The sequence below is a fragment of the Schistocerca gregaria genome, chromosome 3, assembly GCF_023897955.1.
Source record: "Schistocerca gregaria isolate iqSchGreg1 chromosome 3, iqSchGreg1.2, whole genome shotgun sequence".
In the NCBI taxonomy this organism is placed as follows: Eukaryota; Metazoa; Arthropoda; class Insecta; order Orthoptera; family Acrididae; genus Schistocerca; species Schistocerca gregaria.
The window spans coordinates 354043782-354070904 of NC_064922.1; the positions used below are offsets into that span (position 1 = coordinate 354043782).

The window sequence follows — 27123 nt, forward strand, 5'->3', positions numbered from 1 at the left end:
TACCATTTATGTACCTCCGTCCTTCGATGTTACCAGGGAAGACTTCCTTCAGCTTATTGGGCAGTTACCTCCCCCGTTTTTGCCACTTGGTGACTTTAACATGCATCATCCCCTTTAGGGTTCTCCCAGGACCTGCCAGAGAGGTGCCCTCTTGGTTGACCTTAACCAACTCAACCTCTTCTGCCTTAACACTGGAACACCCACTTTCCTTTCTGCCTCCTCGCACACCTATTCCCATTTGGACCTATCCTTTCTGCACTGCCCATCTTGCCCACCGTCTTGAGTGGTCCGTTCTTTCTGACGCCTACTCGAGTAACCATTTTCCATGTGCTCTACTACGTCTGCTGACTCCTACTCCATCCACATGCATGCCCAGATGGCAGCTTACTAAGGCTGACTGGCAGCTTTACTCCTCTCTGTCAACCTTCACAGTACAAGATTTCCTCAGTTGTGATGAGCAGGTGGACTATCTCACCAACGTTATCCTCACTGCTGCAGAACATTCCATTCCTCCCACTTAGTTACCAGGTCGTGTCCTGGTCCCTTCGTGGACTGAGGCATGCCGCAACACAAATTGTGAATGCAGACATGCTCTCTTCGTTTTTAACTGCCTCCCTACACTGGAAAACTGCATTCATTATAAACAGTTGCGTGCAAAGTTTCGTCGAGTTCTTCGGAATAGCAAAAGAGCTAGTTGGATTTCTTCGTTCACTAGTTCTTTTAAAAGTTCCCCACCTTCCTCTGTTGTATTAGCCAACCTCCGATGGCTCTCTGGAACCAAGATACATTCCCCCATTTCTGGCCTGACAGTAGGTGCCAATGTCATCGTGGATCCTGTTCCTCTCTCCAACACCTTGGGCCGCAATTTTGCAGAAGTTTTGAGCTCTTCCTAATACCACCCTGCCCTCATCCATCAGAAATGAGTGGAGTAGGCTCTTGTGATACCCTTCTCTTCTCCGAATCGTGAGTGCCACAATGCTGCCCTGACTATTGAAGGAGCTAGATCATGCTCTCAGTTCATCTCAGTCCTCCACCCCGGGGCCAGATGCTATTCACTTTCGGATGCTGCAGCACCTCTCTGTTGTGGGCAAGCGCTTTCTACTTAACACATACAACTGCATCTGGGCTCGGTGATCATTTCCTGGACACTGGCTTGAAGCCACCGTCATACCCACACCTAATCCCGGTAAGGGCAAAATCTTCCTTCTAGCTACCGCCCCATCTCTCTTACCAGCTGCATCTGCAAGGTGATGGAACGTATGATTCATGCCCGGCTGGTGTTGTGCCTTGAGTCTCACCATTTACTCACAAGTGCATAGTGTGGATTTCGAGAGCGGCGTTCTGCAATTGACTGTCTCGTTACTTTGTCCACCCATGTCACGAATGGTTTTCTGCATAAATCCCAGACTGTGGCCGTGTTTCTCGATTTGGAGAAGGCCTAAGACACTTGCTGGAGAACTGGTATCCTCTGTACTTTTTACATGTGGGACTTCCGTGGGCGCCAGCCCTATTTTGTTCGGGCATTTTTACAAGATCGAGTTTTAAAGGTGTGTGTGTGTGTGTGTGTGTGTGTGTGTGTGTGTGTGTGTGTGTGTGTGTGTGTGTGTGTGTTCTGCCTTGTTGGGCACCTTTGGTCAGGAAAATGGTGTGCCCCAGGGTTCCTTCCTGAGCGTCATCCTCTTTGCTATCGCCATTAACCCTATAGTGGCCTCTTTTTGTCGATGATTTTGCCATCTATTGCACTTCTCCGTGGGCCTGTCTCACTGAGTTGCGTCTTCAGCAACGTCTTGATCGCCTTAACTCCTGGAGCATTGCCAATGGCTTTCACTTTTCCTTTGACAAACCGTCTGTATGAATTTATGGCGGCGGAAATGGTTTCTTCCACTATCTCTCTATCTTGGGCCTGTTGCTCTTCCGTTTGTTGACTGTATGAAATTCCTCGGGCTCATGCTCAATAGGAAACTCTCTTGGCCCTCCCATGTCTCTTACCTGGCAGCCCACTGTACACAGTCCCTCAATGTCCTATGGTCCTTAATGGTACTTCTTGGTGTGCCGATCGAACCACCGTCCTCTATTTGTACCAGTCCCTTGTCCGTTATAAACAGAGTGTGGTGCTTTGTTTATGCATCTGCACATCCGTCTCTTTTATGCCGTCGCAACACTATCCATCATCATGGCATCCATTTGGCCACGGGCGCCTTTTACAGTAGCCCAGTTGAGAGTTTGTATGCTGCAGCTGCTGAACTACCACTGTCCTACCGCCGTCACTTTCTCCTCAGCAGGTATGCGTGCCGTTTGTCTGCCATGCGTGGCCACCCCTCCTCTGCCTCCTTCTTTGATGATTCCTTAGATTATCATAATGGGGCTCGTCTCTCTTTTCTGTTACCTCCTGGAGTCCGCTTTTGCCACTTGCTACAGCCACTTAACTTCACATCACCTGCAACTTTCCCAGTGGGTGTGAACCCTTCACCACCTTCGCTTCGTGATGTGGCCATGTTAACCTTGGCCTTCATTCTCTTCCTAAGGACACTACTCCAACTTCGGTCCTCGGTCTATCGCCTTCAGTTTCACGATCTTCGCATGGAACTTAGCGATAGTACCTTTGTTTACACTGATGGCTCTTGGCCTAACCATGGGATCTGATGTGCCTTCATCATTGGCACCGTGTCTTTGGATATCGGCTTCCAGCACTTTCCTCGGTATTTACAGCCAAGCTTTTCGCCTTGTATCAGACCACGGAGTACATCCGGCGACACAGCCTTCCCAATTTTATCTTCTTTTCAGACTCATTCAGTGTTCTCCAAAGTCACTGTGTGCTGTATTACTGATAATCACTTAGTGCAGACTCTCCGGTGTGGCCAAGCGGTTCTAGGCGCTTCAGTCTGGAACCGCGCGACCGCTATGGTCTCAGGTTCAAATCCTGCCTCGGGCATGGGTGTGTGTGATGCTCTCAGGTTAGTTAGGTTTAAGTAATTCTAAGTTCTAGGGGACTGATGACTTCAGATATTAATTCCTATAGTGCTCAGAGCCATTTGAACCTTACAGCAGTGGGTCCAGGAAAATTGTCACTTGCTCACTCTTGGTGGAGCCAGTGTCGTGTTTCTGTGGGTGCGTGGTCATGTCGGTCTGCAGTTAACGAGGCTGCTGACACTGCTGCCAAGGCTGCAGTCCTCGTTCCTCAGCCCGCGAGTACCTGTATTCCCTCCAATGATCTGCATTGTTGTCTGTCAGGAGGTGGCATCCCTTTGGCATTGCCAATCGTTCTCCCTTCATGGGAATAAGTTCCAGCTTATTAAGCCTCTCCCGGCACCTTGGGCGACCTCCTCTCGACCCTCCTGCCAGGAGGAGATTATTTTAGCTCGTCTGCGTACTGGACACTGCCTTTTTAGCCATCGTCATTTGCTTAGTGCTGCAGCTCCACCATTTTGTATGCATTGCACCCAAATTTTAACTGTCCACCACTTCCTGCTGGAATGCCCTTTTTTTTACCAATCCACATTCCAGCTTGGGTTTGCCACCTGATTTTTCAGGCCTTTTAGTGAATGATGCGTGGGCTGTCGACTTCATTTTACTTTTTATCCACCGATGCAATATGGTGAAGTCCATTTAATGTCTGGTTTTGGACCTCCATGGTGTTTTTTTAGCTCTTTCTCCATGTGCCTTTTTTAACTGTCTCCTATTCTGTCCATTGGGACTGACATATAGTCTTTTTTCATAATGTGGGGTCACAGTCATAATATATTTCTTTAAAGTCAGTACCGCCATTAGACTGTTGTTTATTTACAGTGTTACATTTACACTTATATAATCATGATTTTGGCTTCAAAGTGCCATTATCAAGTGTTTTCTGAGAGCATATTAGACAATAACTGTGAAATACATAACAAGTGATATAACCATATAAGAATCCATATTTATAATGCTTACTTACAAGTGTTATACAGTGCCTAAGATGGCATACTGCCGTATTTATAATACACTGTTAGACACATTGTCTAAGAGCTGATATTTCTGGCAGAGCCTACTGCTTTGTTTCATCACTGAGTATACCATCTTGACTGAATGACAGTTGACAAAGTGTCAAATTGTCTTGGTCAAAGAAATTTCTGTTACAAGCAGGTGACTTTTTCTTTTAATCTTTGGACTCAGTGTCCGGTAGGATAGGAAAGGTTAGGAGCAATTTATTTTCTTTAGAAGTTGTTACATCTTCGCAGTACCTGTTTATCTTAGTGTACAATGAAGTTGCCTGCTCATAAACATAAACAGTAGCAGACCTCTGGATAATAATCACTGCATCCATAAATATAACAGTCCAGCTAATCATTGACGTTGTTTAAAGTACATTTAGTAGCTAAATATACAGCTTTGTGAAATTAACACATGGCCAACTCTAAGTTGTGTAATTTTGCCTCAATTCAGAATTAATACAATACAGTGCAATTACTTATTCTATTCACTCATTAATTGACCAGTGAGGTTTGAGGTGATATTTATGATATGCCTTAGATGTGCTGTTCATGCAGTACTAACTGTTTACACGATTCTGTGGCACAATGTTGTAGTAATTGTAAAATTTTTCTTTGAGGCAGTTGGTCATTATCAGTTGAAGCTTTGCCTGTATAGAGATGTGTATAGAGAAGTGACAAAGTAATCTAGATGGTTTGGAGAGCATAGATGTGTAGAGGAAGGGGGGGGGGGGGGGGGGAGGGGCTGTAAGGCTATTACAGGAAGCATGTGCAGCTAGAACTCACAGCCAGAGAAATGAACTACAGACCTTACACCGACAAAAATGGGAAGCTTGTCCTCAATAGATCATTGTGTTTACACTCAAACATATAGTTCATACCCAGTCCAGTTGACCGTTAAGCACCCATTGGCACTTTAAATTTATTGATCTGTGACCTGTGATGATTTATTTCCCCACACATCACTGTGGCACACTTTTGAAGTGTTATGAATATCCTTGTTGATTAATTTGTTTTCCAAACACATTCCAACTGATTCTTTAAAGAAGAAATGCTGAAAGGCCGAGTTGGCTAAGAGGATCGTGATTTCTTTGTACTTCATTTCATGGTGTTTATTACACTCTAACTGATAATGTCAGATATTTCTGTCTTATCTAATCTAGTGTGACATTGATGTTCATTGCATCTTATCTTTAAAGGCTTGTGGAAGACAGAGGACAAAAGCACTTCAGTCAGCAGTTAATGAAACCTACTTGTTTTTCATGTTGCCACATGGAGACACAATGCTAGATTTATTCATAGAATATTGAAAATCCCTCCATCCTATAATTATTAGTTTCACATTCGAAATGAATGAGAATGGAAAGTACCTTCTTGTGGATGTTACATGTTATGATAAAATCACTTCTTGTAATGGCGTTGAAAGATGGTCTAACATCTCTCCATCAGCTACACGAAATCACAGTTGATTGTTTAAATTATTCTTTTATTAATGTACTTTTTATCTAAAAAATTTAAACATATATAAAGATCACTTCTCCATTCCACAGCATTACGATGGAATGTGCAAGTGATTGATGGTACATGAAACTAATTAACTAACTATAATTCATTTCTGTGACTGTGGTTCAATTGAAGATTTTGTTATCTTTTGAATGACATTGTGTACAGACAAGTACACCCTCTGATCAAATTATCCAGGCACCTATTGGTGGACATTAATATAGGGTGTGTCCACCTTTTGCTGTTAGTATCGCTTGAACTCAGCTGGAGACACTTTCAATGAAGTATCTGAATGTCTGTGGAGGACTGGCGGCCTGTTCTTCCTTAAGAAACCAGAGAAGGTAGTGATGATGGATGCTGGGGTCTGGACTGAAGTCCACTTTTGAACTCGTCCCAAAGTGTTCCATCAGGTTCAAGTTGGAGCTCTGAGCAGGCCAACACATTCCAGGAGTGTTGTTGTCCACAAATCATTGCCCCACAGATGCTGCCTTAAGACAGGGTGCATTTTCATGGTGATACAGTCAGTCTGTCTCCAAATTGTTCCTCTACTGTACACAGTAAACAATGGTTTAAAATGTGTTTATATCTTTCCCCTTTTGTCATTTTGTTAAGTGCAATAGGTGGACGATACCGTACCCATTAAAAACACACCAACACTATAACACCACCTCCTCCATACTTAACTGTTGACACTACACATGATAGTAGGTAAAGTTCTCCAGGCATTTTCCAGACGCAAACCTTTTCATCAGTTATGACCCCATAATTTGATACCTTTGACCGTATCAATCCAAAGCAGTCCAGAATCTTCGATCAGATTGTCACAGGGTATAGCATGAGTTATCACTCCAAATCAGTCATTTCTAGTCATCTGCTGTCAAATGACATTGCTCTTTGCACCAGCTCCAGTGCCACTTATCATTGACTACAGACTTAACGAGCATCCGCTTAACCATTTTATCCCATTCTTTTTAACTGCCTACACACAGACAGTGATTCTGTCCAGTGATTTCATGTGTCTTTTACTATTCTCCAGAATATTCTAAAGTGCCTGTCTGTAGTACCTGAGGTTGTGCCTGGTCTTTGTTTAGCTGTGGATTTTCTGTAGTTTTACCATTGCACAATCATATCACCAACAGTTGATGTGGGTAGCTTTAGAAGGATTGCAATACCTCTTATGGATTTGTTACTCAGGTGATAACCAACCCATTCTGCTTTTTCTACTGACAACACAATATTCCCTGCCTCCATTTATACTGGTGGCATCTGGTTGACAGTTCTGCATTCTGTAGGGTTGTCTGGATGCATCTGATTGGACAGTGTAGATGTTGATCCTATAAATAAAATCAGGATGATGATGATGATATGCTGAGTCAGGCTTGACATGTAATGTCATTAAGGGTCTTGAGAAGGGTGTTCAAAAAATCTCTCCGCTGTGCCGTATAATTGTTAGCTGCGTGTGCCGTATGATTGTTCTCCTGCCTGGATTTATTCCCTTCAAGGGGACTCTCCCAACATTCCACTGTTTCGTTTATCTCAGCCAGCAGTAGTATCATTGGTGTGTGTCGTTACGTGTTGATGTGAACATTTAATTTTAGTTCCTTTGTTCGTTTTTGTCACTGTTAAAATGCTAACCATTGAAGAGTGTGTGTTTTTAGTCGAACAAGTGTTCAAAGCTGGCAGTAAACACACAGTTTCAGTTCACTAAACAATTAATTCAGTTTTCCCAGGGACAACACTCCCACATTGGGATATTGTTCAAGATTTGATTAACAAATTTCAAAGTACGGGTGCAGTGACAGGTGCACAGAGAAGTGCTCATCCTAATGTTTTGTCTGATGATAAACTACTCGATATTTCCGATAAAATGTCCACGAGTCTGAATAAGTCAGTAAGAAAACTCGCACAGTAAATCGATGTTAGTGTCGGAACAGCCCACACAGCTATAAGGAAAAAATTAGAACTTCTCCCTTACAGAGTGACAGTCATGCAAGAACTGAAAAATACTGATCCTGGCAAGAGACTGCATTATTATTAATGGTTCAAAAATTTCGTTCAGCAAAATGGAAGGGATATTCTTCATGAAACGTTTTTCACTGATGAGGCATGGTTTCATTTATCCGGGTACATGAACTCGCAAAATTCTTGTATGTGGAGTACTACAAATCCATTGTGTAATCACGAGGAACCGCTTCATTCTGTGAAAATAGGAGTTTGGAATGTAATTTCTAGATGCCAGATTTTGAGTCCCATATTTTTCAATGAAACACTAAACACACAATGATACTGCAGTGATATTCTGTACCCATACATAGGAGAACTTGTGTTAAGTGAAATACTGAACGGTTATTTTCAACAAGATGGTGCAACTGCACATACTGCTCGTGTTTCAATGTCACTGCTTGCTGATGTTTTTGGTGAAGGCATAATTTCACAGAGACTTTGTGCTCCACAATCCCCTAACTAACCCCACCTGACTTTTTCTTCTGGGGTGCAGTGATGGCAGCTGTCTATAAAAACCATCCAGAATCCTTCGGTGAATTGAAAGCTGCAATATCCACTTTCACTGCTTCTGTTACAGAAGAAATGTTGCATCTTGTGTTTTGAAACTTGATTAGACGAACTGAATTGTGTGTTCAACAACAGGAGGGACACTTTCAACTTTTAATGTGAACATTTGTAAGTAAAAATGAATATTCAATAAATTAATAACTTGTGTTTTTCTGAGTTTCATTTCAGTATATTCACTGCAGCATACGGCTTGTGCGGCTAACAATCATACGGCACTGCAGAAAGACTTTTTGAACACCCTGTATATGGCCTCTATGTGTTACACAAAGCAAGCATTCCTTTAACGTCCATAATTAGTAATGTTAGTGCACCTGCATACCAGCTAGCTAAATACCTTAAACCATTCTCAGCGAGAATATGGGGAAGTCCAAACATCACATTTGCAACTCAGTTCACTTTTCACACCGTCTCAGTCAATTGGGACACTGGAAAATGGATGTCATGGTCAGTTGTGATGTAATGGGAGTCCCATTTTGTGAATCCTTGAAAGTGATAATGGAAAAGTTTGACAATTGTTTCACTGAATTTTTTAGGCATATTCTGACTTTAGCTTATTTCATGTTTGATAAAAGGGTAGTTTATCACTTGTTGTGACAAACCTATACACAGAACACTTTGGAGGAAAGGCACTAGAATTTGCCAAATTCAAACCAGTGTTTTACTATTTGCATGTTTATGGTGTGGCTACAGGGAACGAGAAAAGTTACATGTTCATGGAACATTTAAACTCGATCAGTTGGAATATAGAATTCACAGTGAAACTTGAAAAAGAGGGCCAGCTTACTTTTCTCAACATGTTAATTAAGACAAGACTGGGCAGATTCTTGAGTCATAGTTAATATAGAAAACCCACACACACTGACCTCTACCTCTGTGCCTCGGGCCACGCCCATCTGTCACAAAGAAATTCAGTGCTAAAGACTCTTGTCTAAAGAGCTTGAACACTGAAAGACAAGGAGAGCTTCACCAAAGAATTAAAAAACCTACAATTAGTGCTCCTTAGGAATGTGTAACCAGATTGTCGAATTGAGTGGGTGTTGCAGTCAAAATCAAGAAAGCCTAAGAAAGAGATTGAGACTTCGACACAGAAAAAGAAGCCAAGAATAACTTAGACAAGTTATTCTTAAGTTGACCATGTATTCGGAAAAGTCAGTAGACTCGTGTTGAAAGTTGACATCCTGTGTATTTCACTCCTGCAACCAATTATAGAAAGTCTCCTTTGTAGTGTTAGTTGGTCTAGGTCTCCAAAAGCTGGACTTGTACAGCTGTCCATACAAATATGGCTTGTCTTACATGATGAGGATTATTAGAACAGTCAAGAAGAGATACAAGGAACATCAGTGACATGGCTGACTAAAACAGCCAAATCAATCAGCTGTCACTGAGCACTTCCTCTACTATGATCTTTAAATGAAATATAATGAGACTAGTATTGCAGTGCATACACTAAGTTTCTGTGGGAGAGTAATTAAGGAGCCTATTGAAATAAAGATGTCAGAAAACATAATAAACAGGACTGAAATTTCAGTTTAAAAAAGACGTGGGGAGCGACTCTCATTTTATTATGATCTTGATGGCCATCACCTGTCGGAGCAGGGAAATGCTTAGAGAATGTTTAATGCCATATCAGTGCAGGCTCTGAAAAACAAGGGTGTGTCAAAGGGTGTAGTGAGTGTTGGGAATCATACTTAAAATCAACTATTATTAGTGGCTTAAGACCAAGAATAGTTTTGTGTCTGCGTGATGTCCAGGTAGTGAGAACACACAATGGCACAACTCACAGCACCTGAGGAAGACAACTAAGTCGATTATTGAAGTATTGTGCATAAAATGGAAACAACAGCTTGGCTGAACACTCAGAAGTACATCATTATTGAAGAAATTTCTTGAAAGAAAACAAACCAGTTGTGTTTTGCCTGAATGGGTGTTTATTTTGTTACTACATAGTTTCCAAATCCATTGGCTCATCATTAGATGACAATAAAGACTGGAAGTGTGTCATATCAGAGACGGAAGTACAAATTGCTGATTAGTAACAAAATTAAAAACTGTTTTGATGGCAGGAAAAAATTACATAATTGTGTCACGGCTTTAAAGTATGTCATGAGCAGATGATTCACCACTGGTTTCACACTTTTGAAGCAAATATGTGGCCAACTGATATCTCAAAACTGGTCAGTGAGAAAATAAACTACCATATGTGCTGAAATATACCTTTGGTTCCATCAGATTCACCTGGTCCTACTCCAAATCACATGCCACTTTCCTTGACGTTGACCTCCATCTGTCCAATGGCCAGCTTCACACGTCCATCCACATCGAACCCACCAACAAGCAACAGTACCTCCATTATGACAGCTGCCACCCATTCCACATCAAACGGTCCCTTCCCTACAGCCTAGGTCTTCGTGGCAAACGAATCTGCTCCAGTCCGGAATCTCTGAACCATTACACCAACAACCTGAAAACAGCTTTCGCATCCCGCAACTACCCTCCCAACCTGGTACAGAAGCAAATAACCAGAGCCACTTCCTCATCCCCTCAAACCCAGAACCTCCCACAGAGGAACCATAAAAGGCCCCACTTGTGACAGGATACTCTCCGGGACTGGATCAGACTCTGAATGTGGCTCTCCAGCAGGGATACGACTTCCTCAAATCCTGCCCTGAAATGAGATCCATCCTTCATGAAATCCTCCCCACTCAACTAAGAGTGTCTTTCTGCTGTTCACCTAACCTTCGTAACCTCTTAGTTCATCCCTATTAAATCCCCAAACCACCTTCCCTACCCTCTGGCTCCCACCCTTGTAACCGCCCCCGGTGTAAAACCTGTCCCATGCACCCTCCCACCACCACCTACTCCAGGCCTCAACCTCTGCTAATTTCAAGTTGCCGCCGCTCATACCTCACCTGTCTTTCAACAACATCTTTACCTCTGTACTTCTGCCTCGACTGACATCTCTGCCCAAAGTCTTTGCCTTTACAAATGTCTGCTTGTCTGTGTATATATGGATGTGTGTGTGTGTGTGTGTGTGTGTGTGTGTGTGTGTGTGTGTGTGTGTGTGTGCGCGCGCACGCGAGTTTATACCTGTCCTTTTTCCCCTTAAGGTAAGTCTTTCCACTCCCGGGGTTGGAATGACTCCTCACCCTCTCCCTTAAAACCCACATCCTTTCATCTTTCCCTCTCCTTCCCTCTTTCCTGAAGAAGCAACCGTTGGTTGTGAAAGCTTGAATTTTGTGTGTATGTTTGTGTGTCTATCGAGCTGCCAGCGCTTTTGTTTGGTAAGTCACATCATCTTTGTTTTTAGATATACCTGTATTTAATGAAACTTCTTACACACTCAGTTTCAACATCACATTTGACTTATTATGTGAGTTGAAACAGTTACAAATAGCACAAGAGAATAGTGGTTCTCAGATGTACAGAAGTAATTTAAAACAATGTATCCAATATCTTCCAGTTTTTACCTGTGTTCAAAATTACTGTGTGGGAAACGTTAAGTGTTAGTTTAGTGCTTAAACAAGGTGCAGATTTAGTTATTAATTAAAGTAAAGGTACATACAGGTCCGCATTCTGGCCCTAGATGACCAATCAGGCCAAACTAACGGCCATGTTGTCCTCTGCCAGTGGTGTCAGCGGTTACAATATGGAGGAGCTTGTGGTTAACACACCGCTCTCCTGGACGTTGTCTGGTTCCTTGACCTTGGAACTAGTCCAGCCATTGTCTGGTTTCCTGACCTTGGAACAGCTACTAATCAGTCAGATAGAACTTCAGTTGACCTCAAGAGGCTGAATGTGCTCCTAGCAGTCCTCTTACCAAGGAAAAATCCTTGACAGTACCATAAATTGAACACGGGTCCTCCACATGGCAGTGAGCCAGACCAACTGCTCAGCTATGAAGGTGGACTAGCAATTAATTGCTGCTTATGCTCTGTTAGTGTGTACCTTGATTTGTTTCACATTCCTGAAATGTTTCCTTCTTGATAGTATCTGTGGAACATTATGAATAAATGAATGAAGTATGTGAAATAAGGGACAGAATAGTTGCTTTTAAATACTGCACTTTTCAATGTGTGTTATCACAGAATCCCTTATGCACTCTACAATCTCTTCTCCAATCAGTGTCGGTAGTAAATTTTGGTTTACTGTTTTTTGTTGCAGGCTGGGGTGCACATAACAGTAGTTACCCTGTGCCATATCTGACAGCTGCAGCAGCACTCGGTATGCGCAAAACAGATGTAGATCTGTTTGTACATCGCCTAGACAAGGTCCTAGGAAAACTGAAGGGACGTAGTGCTCCACCAACACCAACCTCTGCAGAAGAGCTGGCAGCCATGCGCCGTGTTATGCGTGGCGGATCGAGTGCACTTAATGGAGAAGCGAGTGGTGGCAGTGAAATGCAGAGCCAGAGCAGCAACAGCACGTCACTCGCCAGCAGTAAGGACTCTTTGCGCAAGTGATGGTTGGTGTCCGTCGATGCCCGCTGTGACTGTCACCGCGGTGCATCCGACGATAGTGATAATGCCTCCAATGGGAGCCTGCCTTAATGGTATAAGCTCCTTGCTACCGTCTTAAGAAATTTTAATTCCAGCCATGAAGTCTCCATGGGTGTATCAGTTATTCCATATTTGCTTGGGGTGAAGACTTGCTGTTACATCTCTCTGATCTGAAATTTTAGGTACTTTATGTTTCTACAAAATGATTTACCCATTTTGTACAAAAGGACAACTATTTTTATGTTTGCCCTATCCAAAAGTGGCATGTGGCAAGAGTATCTGCAATGTAATCATTACAATGCCCTGACATTTTGCTACGTGTAAAATATATTGCAGTGACATTATTTGCATTTGTTACAAATTTGACATGTTAGTGGCATCATAGTAGAAGTGTACCCAAGCCTTCCAGTAATATTTTTAAACTAGTGTGTTTTACAAATTGTCAAAGGATGTGGCTGGCATTCATTAAGCTGAAGAGAAAATACATTAATCACCTTTACACAAAAGCAATGTTTTCCAGAGATCTTGGGGAGCAACAAGAATAATTGAAATAAGTGTTGATATTGTATGTCAGTATGGGTCTCTTAATAGAGTTTACTTAGAGGTGTCACTATACAGACACAAGTGTAAAGCCAGTAATAGACACAGAGCTTAAATGCAAATGACAGGAAATGTACAGTACTGTGTTACCTGCTTGAAGATAGTTTTAAAGATATAAATATTTATGCTGCCTGGTTTTTGTTTTGCAGTTTGTTGAATTGTCCATAAAAATAGTTTTTGATACTTGTGTAGTATACATGCATGTACAAAAGTTAATGTTAACCATGTTTCCCAGGTAAAAACTTTGGATGTTACTGATCTGTTTTGTTAGTAAATTATTAAATGTAATAGTTGGGTAAAATCTGATTTGTATCAGCATAGCCACAGCTTTTAATGTATATGTATTATTTTTCCAGCCAGATTAAGGTTTACAGTGAAGATTTGATAGGCACAAATGTATTGTGGATGTTATGATCTTTTATTGGTGTTGAAGTGTGAGGATGTGGTATGTCCTTGCAAGACTATTGTGCCTGTGAGTTAATGTGAATGTTATAATAGGCTGTATGTCATCAAAGTCTTCCATCTCTTTGATTTAGTGAGGGGTTTATATTTAATCCACTTGTTAAAAATAATTCATAGTTTATGTGGTGCCTTGAAAGACTTTTAGATTATCATTTAACTTTTGATTGGCTGTAGCAAAACAGTAATAATTTGGTTTCAGTTAATTTTGATAATTCTTCCTGGAAATTGTGGTCTGACAGGTTTTGCAAAGCCAGTATTTGATGTGAATGGTGGGTTTCTTACATTGTACATGAGTTAACATTCACAGCTGACAGACGCTTCGTTGCAGAACACAGGATGGGAAAAAAATGAGACAAGGTTTTGTTAGGAAGTGAGAATTCTTTTAGCTGAATCTTTCTTACAAATTATTTCTAACTGCCAGAAAATTTATTTTCTCTGTCTTTTGAAAGTTATATTTAATGTTGTTAAAATCTACTCTTTAGAATTTGTTGGTCAGGAAACAAGAGACCAGTTAAACTTCACAGTGTTATTGGGTACATGGTAAATAATATCTTTGAAAATAATAAGAGCATTGAGAATCTGTAACAGTCAGGATGCACTTCTGTTTTCAAGGACTTATTTCTTTAATCATCTGCTATGAACTCAATGGAACATGAAACTATTGCTTTAGAAATTTTGGTACCTTTTGCTATTGTGATAGTGAGAAGAAAATAACTAATTGCTATGTACCTGGTATGTATTTTAAAATTTCAGTGTAACAATGTTTGACAAATGGGTTTATGGTTTTGATGGAATTTGCTTGATCATTTGAATGGTGTTTGTTTTGTTGTATGAGATGCTAAAATTACTGTTGCTGTAGGCATGAGAATATTACATCTAAGTAATTGAAAGTGATGGGTTGAGGCTCAGAAAATTTGTAATATATAGCAATACTTATTTCAATTCTGATTAAGCTGGTTGATGCATTTTTGATGTTGGCAACCAAGAAAATTGGTTATAAGATGCTGTTAGAAGCATATATGATAAAGGGAGTGATATGTACAGAATAACATTTTGTTAAATGTATATTTGTTAAGTATGTGATAATGTATAACCTGTTTATTGAGACTCCATTACACCAAATTAGTGGAGGTTGTTTTTTAGTTTTTTATGAGTGATTTGTATGCCAGTACTAGGCTACATGGAATGGTGATACATTAACTGAAGTTAATGACTGAATAAATATTTACAGAATTGCATGATTAGTACAAACACATTTTATATCATGCATGTAAGGAAACATGCAGAGGACATTTAAAAGAAAACAAATGTTTCGCTGTTGGAAACTGGAATAGTGCAGTGCATGAGTGTTAAGAATACATTTTGATGCACTGTAAAAGCTTTTGTTAATGTTCCTAATTTTATTTGTGATAGGTTTTATGGAATTAAAATAAGAGTCATCTTGTTTTACTTTAGTAACCAATTTACAGGATTCCAAGATTCAGATAGTTTCTTGTACAGAGTTACAATCTGAATTAAATAGTAATATTTTCCAGCCAATTATTTGTTGAAATGTTCTTATGAAACTGTAATATTTAAATCTGTCGAAATTAGCTGCCGAATTTATGATTGATTTTTTTAAAACTAGATTGTCATTTATTTATAAAGGCTGTTAGTCTTAGCTACATTTGAAGGTAAAATGGGTGTTCTAGCATTAAACTATCTACCAAAGAAGATTATGAAAGTAAAAGAAGCTACAGAAGTGAGTTTTAAGTGTTGCAATTATACTCCTGTTGATCAACATCGAAAGGCTCAGGAGAACACTTCTTTTGCTGTGTATAGCCTAATCTCTCGTAAGAAACAATGTGTGCTTGCAAAGCATTTTCTTACCTGTTATTACTTAAAAAATAAACATTGTCATGTAGTGTTACAGTATTCCATTGAAATGGGGAACTTCTGTATAACATGTGCCTGTAGTCTGCATGCATACACCCAACAGGTGCATGAAAAACAATAGCTAACATTTGATTGCCCAGTGGAAAACTTTTGTTTAAAAGTATTGCCATTGTTTTTACAACGAAAGCCGCATTGGCTGGAAAACAAGAAGAAAATTGAAATACTCTGTGATTAGTATAAATGTTCTGCAGTCTTGCTCATCATCTGTTCTTCAGCAGTTATCAAAGCAGTACTATAATTTTGCCCTGTAACCTGAAGTTTGGCATGTGGTCTGATTTTATTTGTTTTATTATTTTTTTTTCTACTGCTATTATTAGTAATTTTGGTGAAATGTTAATCTTCTCCGTGCCCCATTTATAAGTTTTTGGCAGCATACAATTGGTTCTTTCTCATACTACAAAGCTCTGTGAGAGGCAGGTGTGCATGCTTCAGATGTCTTCTATGTTATTCATTTATGTCTTTCAAAAGATACCTGTTCTGGAAATATGTTTTCTGAGAATGGTTTAAGTACTGGAGGACATCAGTTTGAGCTAAAGTGTAATTTTAATTCTGTATTTAGTGGTATAAGTCTGGAATTAAACTCTTTATTTATTGTGGTGCAAGACATGCATACTGGCATGAAAACAAAGCATGTCACTGATTTGTGTGAAAGAAGAAACATGTTTTAATGATGTCTCAGGTGCAGCTTGGTAAATCGAACTAGGGTTAACACTGAAGTGCCAATTTCAACATTTGATGTAGGAGAAATAACTGAAAAATACTGCATGTTGTTGTTAATTTTTTATCAGAACTTGTCTTCCATTCCTTTGAGACCACTAATAAGTGACAGAAACCAAAGGAAATAGTTCACATTGAATAACAGGTGTGCTCCGCACACTGACAAAGGAAGACTTGAAAGTTGGTTGTTGTATCCATGTTATATTTTGTCACTTGTCAGTCTGTCAAAACACTTTGTATAATTTTCCTTTGTTTTTTACATTTTTTAACTGTGTTGGTTTTATAAAGGCATTTTTTCCACTTATTGTTTTCTTGTATTTTGACTGAGCCTTTTTCTTTCTTCAACAACAATAATAATAATAATAATAATGTATTTTAAATATTGACTGATCACATCATAACAAATTACCTTTTCAGAAATGCTCTACATTACCTATTTCCCTTCAGCAATTCCATATTTCTTTCTGTGAGATAACTTTATTTGATTTGTTCTGTTTCCATTTTTAGACACTATTGGTTGCTTTGTGCTAGTATGTCATGTCTGTTTGAGAGGTTTCAGGATTATTTTCTTCTCTGTGTTGTAATATGACCATTATTAATTTGCTACGTTTGTAATATATTTTGATGTGTGATGTTACATTACAGGTGTACATCTTGTTCTGATGTCACGTGATAGGCTTTCATCTAAATTTTCATTGATGTCATAGTTTATGAATTTGCCTTATCTGTTCATTGGTTCTCTTAACAATATTTTATTTAATGATAGTGAATCTAATTATGGTAGTTTATTGGGTCAATAATAAAATGAATATTTGTATTCTTGAAGTTATTACATCGGTTGCAGAAGGAAAAGTTGTTGAAAAATGCTTTGCAAACATACAATATTGATGTTAGTTGCCTCTGTTGCCATGCAACTAACAGTAATATATTACAACAAAAAAAGTATGTATTAAGGATAAATGGTAGTGTTAATTCAGTGTCTTCTGTTAATTGCCATCAGATGAAAGTTTTTTTAAATTAATTTGTGGTAGCAGTTTGTGTGTGTGTTTGTGTGTGTGTGTGTGTGTGTGTGAGTGAGAGAGAGAGAGAGAGAGAGGGGGGGGGGGGGGGTGACGGTGATCGTAGGGGAGTTGATATCTATGGATATTATGTGTATATGTGTATCTTATAGTCTGAAAATTTAGAGAAACTGACAGTGTGCTTCATAAAGTAGTTGAAATTATTTTTAGAATTTTTATTGGACAGATAGAGAAAAGAAAGGTGTGTGTGTGTGTGTGTGTGTGTGTGTGTGTGTGTGTGTGTGTTTTAGAGAGAGACAGAGGGGGGGGGGGGGGATTTCCTTTTAAGGGAATGGAGAACGATGATGAATAAGTACTGAGCTACAGCATGTTGGGATAACATTGTTTCACAAACTTCTTGCTTTTGTGCAGTGTCTATTGTAATCTATAAGTGTGTAATACATGAGAAATGCTCTCCATCCTTGTTCTTCACTTTTTGCTGTAGCTAGGTGTGCTATGGAGGAAATTAGTATGGGGCCCATTTTCATTGTTGCAAGTTGTTTTTTTTTTCCATGTGGTGGTATATGGCGAAACATCAACAACAAGATAAGGGAAGACTGTTGCAATGAGTTCATTTGACATATTGTCTGTCAGTGTTTCCCAGCCAGAAGCCAGTTACAGTTGTAGCACAGCAAGGCATAAGTAATGAAATGATTATTGATGATGTACAATGTGTAGCATTGCATAGAAGTGCTGTAAGTTTATGGACATTGTGTTTCCCGTTATAAAATGAAATGGCATAATGATCTGTAAAATTTGTCATTATTTATTGTTTATGTAAAGCTAAACTGGCATTCTTTTAAAAAGATGAGACACTGTTTACAGCATATTTTGAGAGTATTTTAATTTTCCATAGTGGTGAGAATTAAAAGTGGGAAGAGGTAGCTGAAACTGTTAATGTTTATAACTGTTACTGTACAAATGTTCTAGGCTGCTCAAAATCATAGTGGCTTTCACTGTTAAGCAGGAAGGTATAGTGTGTCTATGTTATGGTTATTCCATAAATTTAATAAATGGAAGCTGCCAACTTATGCTAAAATATTTTTAGGACCAGCAGCTTAACATGTGTGGATATTTGGATGTTATGCAGGTAGTTACAGCCAAGGCTTAATGTTGCAAATAAACTTCATGGACTTATTACTTCTGAGCAAATGTGCTAAGACATTATCATCATTTTTTGTGATACCCTAAGTTAATTTTTATTGTCAGGTGCTATGCAAGCACTAACACATGCATTCCTGTGATAGTGATTTTAGACTTCTTTTCAGTTACAATTTCAAATTTAGAAAATCTAAAATTTAGTTGAGGATTTGTAACTTAATGATATGCTGTTAGATTGCTAATGTAAAAGGCACCATTTTAGCTATCATGGTATCAGATATTAGCTGTATTGTAGTTAGAAGATTTTATTGAGCTTAAAATACAGTTCCACATACTGTAAGATTTTTCTAGGTTTTGGAAGGAAGTAATGATCACACATCTAACACATTTATTGTTTGGTATCTCTTGCATATATTACAATTTCTTCAAAATGTGCAGCAGTCACTGATAGTTTTCTTAAAAGCTTTCAGTGTATTACTTTCTTCCTGTTGGTATCCAACAAAAAGAAAGTCCTAAGTTAGACATATTTAATGCCAGTTAATGACATTTCAGCGACTAGATGCATAATGGATGAATGAATGATGCTATTATAACATTCTGTTATCCATACTGACAGATTACACTAGTCTAAAATTTGAATTACTGACAAATCATGATATGTGTCATGAGGTCCCAATATATTTTATGGCTAGTAGATTTGGCTGGTGTACTGAAGCTAATATATGCCAGTGCATACCAAGAAATATACTACCGGTAATGAAGCATAGCTGAATCTTTTAAGTTTCGTGTAAAGAAACTTAAAGGCTTATGAGAAGCAACGGAACAGTTAAATTAAAAATTTTGCGATATCATTTGTGACGTGCATTGACACTGCCCATGAAATTTTTGGTATTTCAACACTTTTATTTAAAATCATAAAACAAGTTCCATAAGGCATAATGTGTGTTTTTCAGCTGTCCTAAATCTTTAATAAGTGTTTAAATGCTTTTGAAACTATTTATGAGATAAAAAGACTCACTAGTATTACATATTTATTGTACTAAATAAACAGTGCCAGCCATTGCGGGTAATTTTAAAGTCAACGGACTATCCTTAAATGATTCCACAAATTGTGAATATATGATTAGCAATAATTTTAATGCTCTTATTTATATATTTTTGTGTAGTCATCACCAAGAACTTTTGTGATTTCATGATGTCACAAAAATGTTTTATTTTTATTAAATACAAAAGTATTTATTTGACCCTGATGATTACCTGACTTTTATATTTTTCTAAGTGAACATCAGTTGTATAACACAGAGAAAGGACAGAATTTAGAAGAGCACATGGTACATTCATTTAATATTACCTCACTGTCTGTTAAGTCTTATCACTCCCACACTTTTCTCGTAATACCACCATATATGTTCACCACAAGACAGGAAACAGCTTTTATTGCGAAGTATAGGTTTCTTACCAAAAATTACAAGCTGCAGAAGTGTACAGTATTATACCGCGTGAACATTAATAAAACCGACAAACTGTGATTACTGCGAAGTCCACCACCTCCCAGCACATTCGTCCATCTGAAAAGACCCTTGACCACACAAATGAACAAAAAAAGGGTTTGAAATGTTGTTTGATGTTATTAGTGTCTGTTAGTGCACTTGTTTTGGTATAGCCTTGCTGCTCTTAACCATTTCCATCTGCTTGGCATACACGAACGCCATGTTGGCTTGTTCCCCTACATGAATACCAGACCATTCTGCTGCTTACAGTACACTTCGTCAGTAAGGCAGCCTACAACACATGAGGAACACATGGCTCCTGGTCAGAGGAACTATCATTTGTCAATGCCATCTACTGTGGCAGTGATGCATTTCTGGACACATCTTCATAGGACCTTTTTCTTCTATTTCCAGTCAGAACCCCATCCTGCAGTTTGTTGGTTTTATTGATGTGGTGAATATTTCTTATCATGACAGGGGCACATTGCCAATATCAATGGATTTTGTATTCGTTACATCAGTGAATGGATTTCTTAACATCAGTCAAGTGTTGCTTTGATGTAAGAAACTCTCTTATTTATGTGGATTTTATAAGCAATGGATGGAAACTGAAGAACCTGAATCAGTTAAAAGAAGCCAATCTCACTTATGAGTTCACCTTCTGGAACAGGTGTGGACATTGGTTTCTGGGATGCGAGAAAGAAACCCCTGATTTCTAATTTTGCAAAAGGTAAAACAATAATTTTTAAATACCGAACAAGTCTTTTGGGCCAATTCTATAAAAAAATTATGTGATGAGATGCCTGCAGTACAAGGAGTGTAGGGAGGAGGAAGGTGGGGGGGGGGGGGGGTACAAATTGCTGAAACATACACCAACAAGTCTTTTGGACCAATTCTATAAAAAAAGAAAATATAATAAATTTTTAAAGTGCCTGTCATACATATAAACTGCTCCTCTGGTAGGTTCATTGGATGGCTTTGTTTCTGCAAACTTGTCCTTTCTACTATCACGGAGTCTCTGAAGAATCACAGTAACATAATTAGCCTGGTATACTGGAGGTGTGAAAAGTTTCCTTACTGCTCCTTAAAACAGTTCCTGTTGTTTCTGGTCTGATGTCCTGTTACCATCCTAGAGTGCTGAACAGTGAGCATCGTTTGGAAGTTCAGCAGTAGCCACCATCTTATTGTCAAGAATATTATTGTAAGCAGACTGACTCAAGGGATTCAGCAATAATCTGTAGTTTCAATTCCCGCACCATCACAAGCCTTGACCACTTCTCACATTAGATCTGTCACATGGTGTTTGTTGTAGAGTCTTACTTCTTCAGGCTCCATTATTTAAGTGGCATGGTGAAGACTTGTTAAAACCCAAAACATTTCCTGCTAACTACGTTCCAGAATTTGTGAAGCCATCTCTGCACTGGCATGCATGTTGATGTGCAGGTGTAAACAGATATTTTGTAGAATCCTCAATTTTTCTGGCCATTTCTTGCGCACGTCAGTTACACTGTTTCGAGATAGACAATTTCTAACTGCAATACTTGTCTTATTGTGTTAAACATTTAATATGAGATTATACCTCTTAATAAGGAGAACATGACAACATCCTAAATTTGGTCAATAATTGCACTAAATATGCAAAATCAATTCTTTTCACGTGGAAGCCCTAAGATAGGCAACCTGCAATTGGTATTGGGTTCTGGGCTAGTGATTTAACAATATATTTATCCTGTCACTTGGTTTGAGTGAATGGGGAAAACTGAAATTAGGATAATTGGACTGGGTAGACAAGCAGGCTTCATCTTCACATGAAGAGCTTTCATACATCATTAAGAATTTTAGTGATTTATAGTTGTAGTAAGCTGATATATTGACAGCAAGGACATCATGCCACTTAACTTCAAAGGTATAGATCCACATAACAAAACAAAGTAGAGCTGACTTGTCTTCGCAGGGAATAAGATTTTGTCACAGGAAAAACTTTCTAATTTGGGTTCAAAAGCTTATGGCTTGCCACAAATGGGATTAAATTAAAATGGAAGCCTATAGAAAATATATGTTACAAAGTGCTGCACACTTGTTTGATTAGTAGTTAATAATGCTCTTGGGATGTAGAGATACTCATTTATCACGCGTTCACCAAACGGATGATGCACTTTTTAAGCAAATTCATATCCTCATTTTTTAAATATCATGGGGATTTATCTTTCTTGCATGAACATATTATGGGAGGTATAAATTTTAAAAATGTGTTTACAATTAGATTAAAAATGATTCAGAGAATGTTTTGTAATGAGGAAGAAATGTGTGGTGCCTTCATCATACATATAGGACAAACTTGTAGCTTGGAAATATGTGCACAGATGTGCTGTAGTATTGTAAAAATTGTGGTGGTAAATAAATGAAGATACTACTACAAATTTAAAGAAAAGGACCCAAAAAACTTAACTGACTCTGATAAGTCTGGTTATAGACATTGCATCTTGAACACTAGGGTGGTGAAGTGTTCCTTGCATCTATCAGAGCACCATGTACGTGAACTGATTATGAGCAGAGTGGTCTGAGACAGTCCATGAGAGCTGAATGACTGAAAGGAATAGAATGGTTTGTTGTAGAAAGGAGGATTTTCCAAGTTTTTAGTAATTAAAAAGAACATTTGAAAATCAGAATTTTCAGGTTTGTCAAATTTTTATTCTAATGAAATTCCATAATGGTTCTTAGATATTAGGACGGCATTTACACTTTAAAAAAATATGTTCTAGATATTGTGGCACATGCTTCATTGTTGGACTCACCCCTTTCTTGCCACCGTACATATTTAAAAAGGTTTCTTTTTTTGTTTTTGTTTTTTTAGGAAATGGATTTCATAAAAAATTCGCTGCAAAATTGTAATTATTTATTTAATGAAAAACTGGAGAGATAATTAATTTTTGCTTCACAAATAGAATTATATTTTGCTTCACAAATAGAATTATATTTTTCAATCTTTACATTCTCCCTTATAACATCTGCAGTACTGTCTGTGTGCAATCCATCATAAAACCACTTACAATTTTTGATGACATATTTGCTGATTAGTTCCATTATGTTATGTATATTTATCCATCTTTAGTGGGCAGGAGTGAAAGTTTCATTGGTGACAGTTATTAATGTTAAGGAGGTATTGTTTTGAATGTTAAACATTTTTATTGTTGTGTTTTATTCACTTTTCAATGATTCCAAAGGCACAGTCACAGGTCACAAAACTGCGATCAAGTTCTAAGTACTTTTAAATAAATTATGCAGACACCTACATTTAACCAGAGAAAACTGGCATTGCATTAAAAGGTGATTTTTATTTTTGGAGATGAGAAGAAATAAAGCACATTTATATCTTCAATCAGCACTGAGTGTGTATAATGCTGTGGGAACTGATTGAATGATATGGGGATCTTTTGCCAAAAATAATCATCATATATGTATAAATGATTATTCTTAGGTTTGGTTGACAAAATCCCAAATTCCTTTTCTGAATCACCCATTATTCTTTATTATTACCACAAGAGAGTACATATAAGTCCAACTACCACCTCCTCCTCGCACAAACCCTTCAGTTGTCAATAGCGTGCAGAGTTGTAAATATTTTCTGTAAATCACATTCAATTATTTTTATAAGGTGTATTGCATAGAAGATTATTTGTCTGTTGTGGTTGCTTTGACTTTTTGGAATCTAATGTTAAAAGATGATAAAATGGTGTGCTTTTATAAATTCTGTGAAGACTGAAATTAAAAATAATTTGATAAAGTACACATTGGGATGTTCGAGTAATGTGGCTTAGCAGTAGTATTATTTGTAGATACAAAACATTCACTTTCTGCTTAAATTGTTGCATGTGTGTGCCAAGTCAAACAATATTATGTTACAGAGATTTTATTATTACTGCATTGGGTGTATTAAATGATCTGGTTTTTCTTGAGTGCTTTGTGGTTTAGGTTAGCCCTTTGTTTTGGTGAGTGCAATATCATACTTTAATGTTCAAATTTAAAGCTCACTTTCATTATGAAGCCTAGTTTCTGGAGGGATAAGACTGTGAGATAATGATAATTTATTTGTATGTAGTATTGTGTGTTCCTGAGGACCACAGGACCACACACATATCACTGTGGATATAAAATACGTCAATATTATCAAACATCCTGGCAGATTAAAACTGTGTGCCGGACCGAGAGTCAGACTCGGGACCTTTGCCTTTCGCGGGCAAGTGCTCTACCAACTGAGCTACCCAAGCACGACTCACACTTCGTCCTCACAGCTTTCCTTCTGCCAGTACCTGTAGCTGTGAGGACGGGACATGAGTCATGCTTGGTTAGCTCAGTTGGTAGAGCACTTGCCCGCGAAAGGCAAAGATCCCAAGTTCGAGTCTCAGTCCGGCACACAGTGTTAATCTGCCAGGAAGTTTCATATCAGCGCACACTCCGCTGCAAAGTGAAAATCTCATTCTTGTCAATATTATCGTTACAAAAGATTATAGAATGCTTGACCCTACCACCACTGAATATACTATTGCATTACACAGTATTGGTACAATTTTATTTTTAATTAGGCTAAGTTTGATGATACATAATGAGATACAACAGCTATGTGATGATAATCTCGTATATTCAACACTTATATTAACACTTGTTTCTGATGGTTGTTCATTTTTTAAAGTTTGCTTTTGGCAACTTGCCAACATATTAGAAAAACTATTCCATCAAATGTTTACAGTTTTTTTAGAGAAAAAAGTTCCTAAGGTTATGTCAAATCATGCCAACTTTTGTGCAGCTCCTTAACACCCCCTCTCCAAACCAGTCCTTACTCAGGCACATACATCATCCTTTTCTATTACATACCAGAATTTCTAAATAGTAATATTATACATAAGTCATAAAATTTTGATGTAATTGCTGGTTAGGCACATACATCAGCCTTTTCTATTACATACCAGAATTTCTAAATAGTAATATTATACATAAGTCATAAAATTTTGATGTAATTGCTGGTTAGTTCAGGAGGTGAAGTATCAAGTACTACCAGTGGACACACATGAAATTTTACTAGTGTTTGGAACTATTAGTTCCCTGCTCGGGAAAGAGAGAGGAAGGTTAAAAAGGAAGGGCAAGGGCAGGTAATTTGGCCCCCAGGATGAGATGGATCCCCCACCAGTTGTGAGAACATGGAGAGATGAAGATGAAGGGACAGGCATTATGCTTAACATCCCCATCCTGTGTATGGATCACCATTAACACACAATACAGAGTAGCTTGGAATTTAGTCCAGGACATTTGTGCAAAGACTGTGCTATCTAAATACCAGTAGCGAAAATTTCACACACTTCATAGCACCAACATGTAGATGTATGCTAGTGAATTTGAATACAGAAGAGGTTATATTGGTAATGAAACGTATCAAATAATAGCCACATGGGGTAGTGGCCATGGAATAGTAGAGAAAGAACTAAGCTGAATCCCTTTTGTGGTGGATGGGCAGAAGAAACCAGATTTTGCCCACTTCTAAGTAAAAGAAGAAATGTGCAGTGATTGGTAGACACCATAAAATAAAAAAGAGAGAGAGAGAGAGAGAGAGAGCCACTCTTATGCAACTGGCACAAAATTTAAATAGACATCATCTGTTAGATTTAGGAAAACGTCTACCAACTTTCACACATGTCGCACAACTCCTACTGGGTGTAGCGATTTTTTTTGCCATCAGAGTATATATGAAACCCTACAGTGTAAGAAACTTGTTAGCAAGATGATTAGATACTTTTTTGTTAAATAAGTATTGTTTATCATGTTACATAATTATTGTTATAATTCAGAAGATGGTAGGGATTAATATACACAAAAATAAAGTACTTGTTTAAGTCAAAAAGCAAAATACTTTAAGTGGGGTCAAAATGATCCCTTTCTGCCAATTTCAGAATATTAGAACCTCTAGTGTTAATGCTCTTCACAATGACAATTGAAAATCAGAACTGCCAAGTTGTGGAATGTTTTGTTTAACTTAACCTCTTCGACGAAATCGTATTATGAAGGGAAATTATCAAAATCTCGCCATTATGGGTACTGGCTTCATCAACTGCCAACTCCTGAAAACGTTGTGTCCACTGAGTGACTTGGCAAGCCCATGATATACTTCTTTTAAGTCGAATTGCTTCCCTTTTAGGCCTGTCATGATTTGGGGGAAGAGGAAGAGGTCACTTGGAGCCAAGTTGGGGCTGTAGGGTGGCTGTGGCAGTGCTGTCACATTGAACTTGACCAAAACTTCGGCGGCGATGCACGACGTGTGAGCTGGTGCATTGTCGTGGTGGAGAATCCAATCTCCCACTTTTCGACTGCGGTCAATGACACGCTCTCATGCTGCAAGCGATGTGCACTCTCCAGGGTTCCATAGGCAACTGCCCCAGTGTCAGTTCGTTCCCTGTGAGCCCCCACTACTTACCCCACCTGGCGGAACTGGTCCGCGCGCACTCCCCTTCTGAGTAATGAATCAGTCTTAAAACTTTTATATCACACCTTGTCTATGTTGTAACAGCTGTGACCTTTAGTTACCTTTGAGGTTGGAGGTGGTGAGTTCATGTTATGAAGCATGCCTTTAAGGTCACAAATACGCCATTAACAACACCTCACTGAGTTTGAATGAGGTCATGTAATAGGGCAACGAGAAGCTGGATGTTCCTTCTGCAATACTGCAGAAAGGCTTGACAGAAATGTAGCCATTGTACATGACTGCTGGCAGTGGTGGTAACCAGAATATAGGGTTGCAGTAAGACCACGCTGCAGATGTCATGTGGCACTACTGAGCGGAAGGACCATTGAGTTTGGCATATGGCTCTGGTGCATCGAACTGCATCTGCAGCAGCAATTTGAGTGGAAGTTGGCATCACAGTGGCACAATGAACTGTTACTTCAAGGACAGCTCTGAGCCAGATGCCCTGTAGTGTGCATCCCACTGTGCCCAAACCAAAGTCATTTATAACTTCATTGAGGTCAAGCAAAAGCTAATTGGAGGGCAGGGTGGAGATCTGTTGTCTTTTCTCATGAAAGGTGATTGTGCCTTGGAGCCAGTGATGGCCATGTGTTGGTTAGGAGGAGGCCAGTTAAGGGCCTGCAACCACCCTGTCTGCGAGCTAAACACATTGGACCTACATCTTGAGTTAATGGTGTGGAGCGTGATATCGCATAACAGCAGGAGCTCTCTCAT

General features: G+C 38.8%; 1 protein-coding gene across 2 annotated transcripts in view; it reads left to right on the forward strand.

The window, feature by feature from the left end:
* The window catches only part of LOC126354292 (O-phosphoseryl-tRNA(Sec) selenium transferase), an 86028-nt gene extending 66369 nt beyond the window's left edge, over positions 1-19659 (forward strand). For both annotated transcript variants that reach the window (XM_050003839.1, XM_050003838.1), the window contains one exon: positions 12201-19659. In XM_050003839.1, the coding sequence (XP_049859796.1) occupies positions 12201-12499 (299 nt within the window). In that variant the 3' untranslated portion in view covers positions 12500-19659. The remainder of the gene's footprint in view (positions 1-12200) is intronic.
* The last annotated feature ends 7464 nt before the right edge of the window (positions 19660-27123 follow it).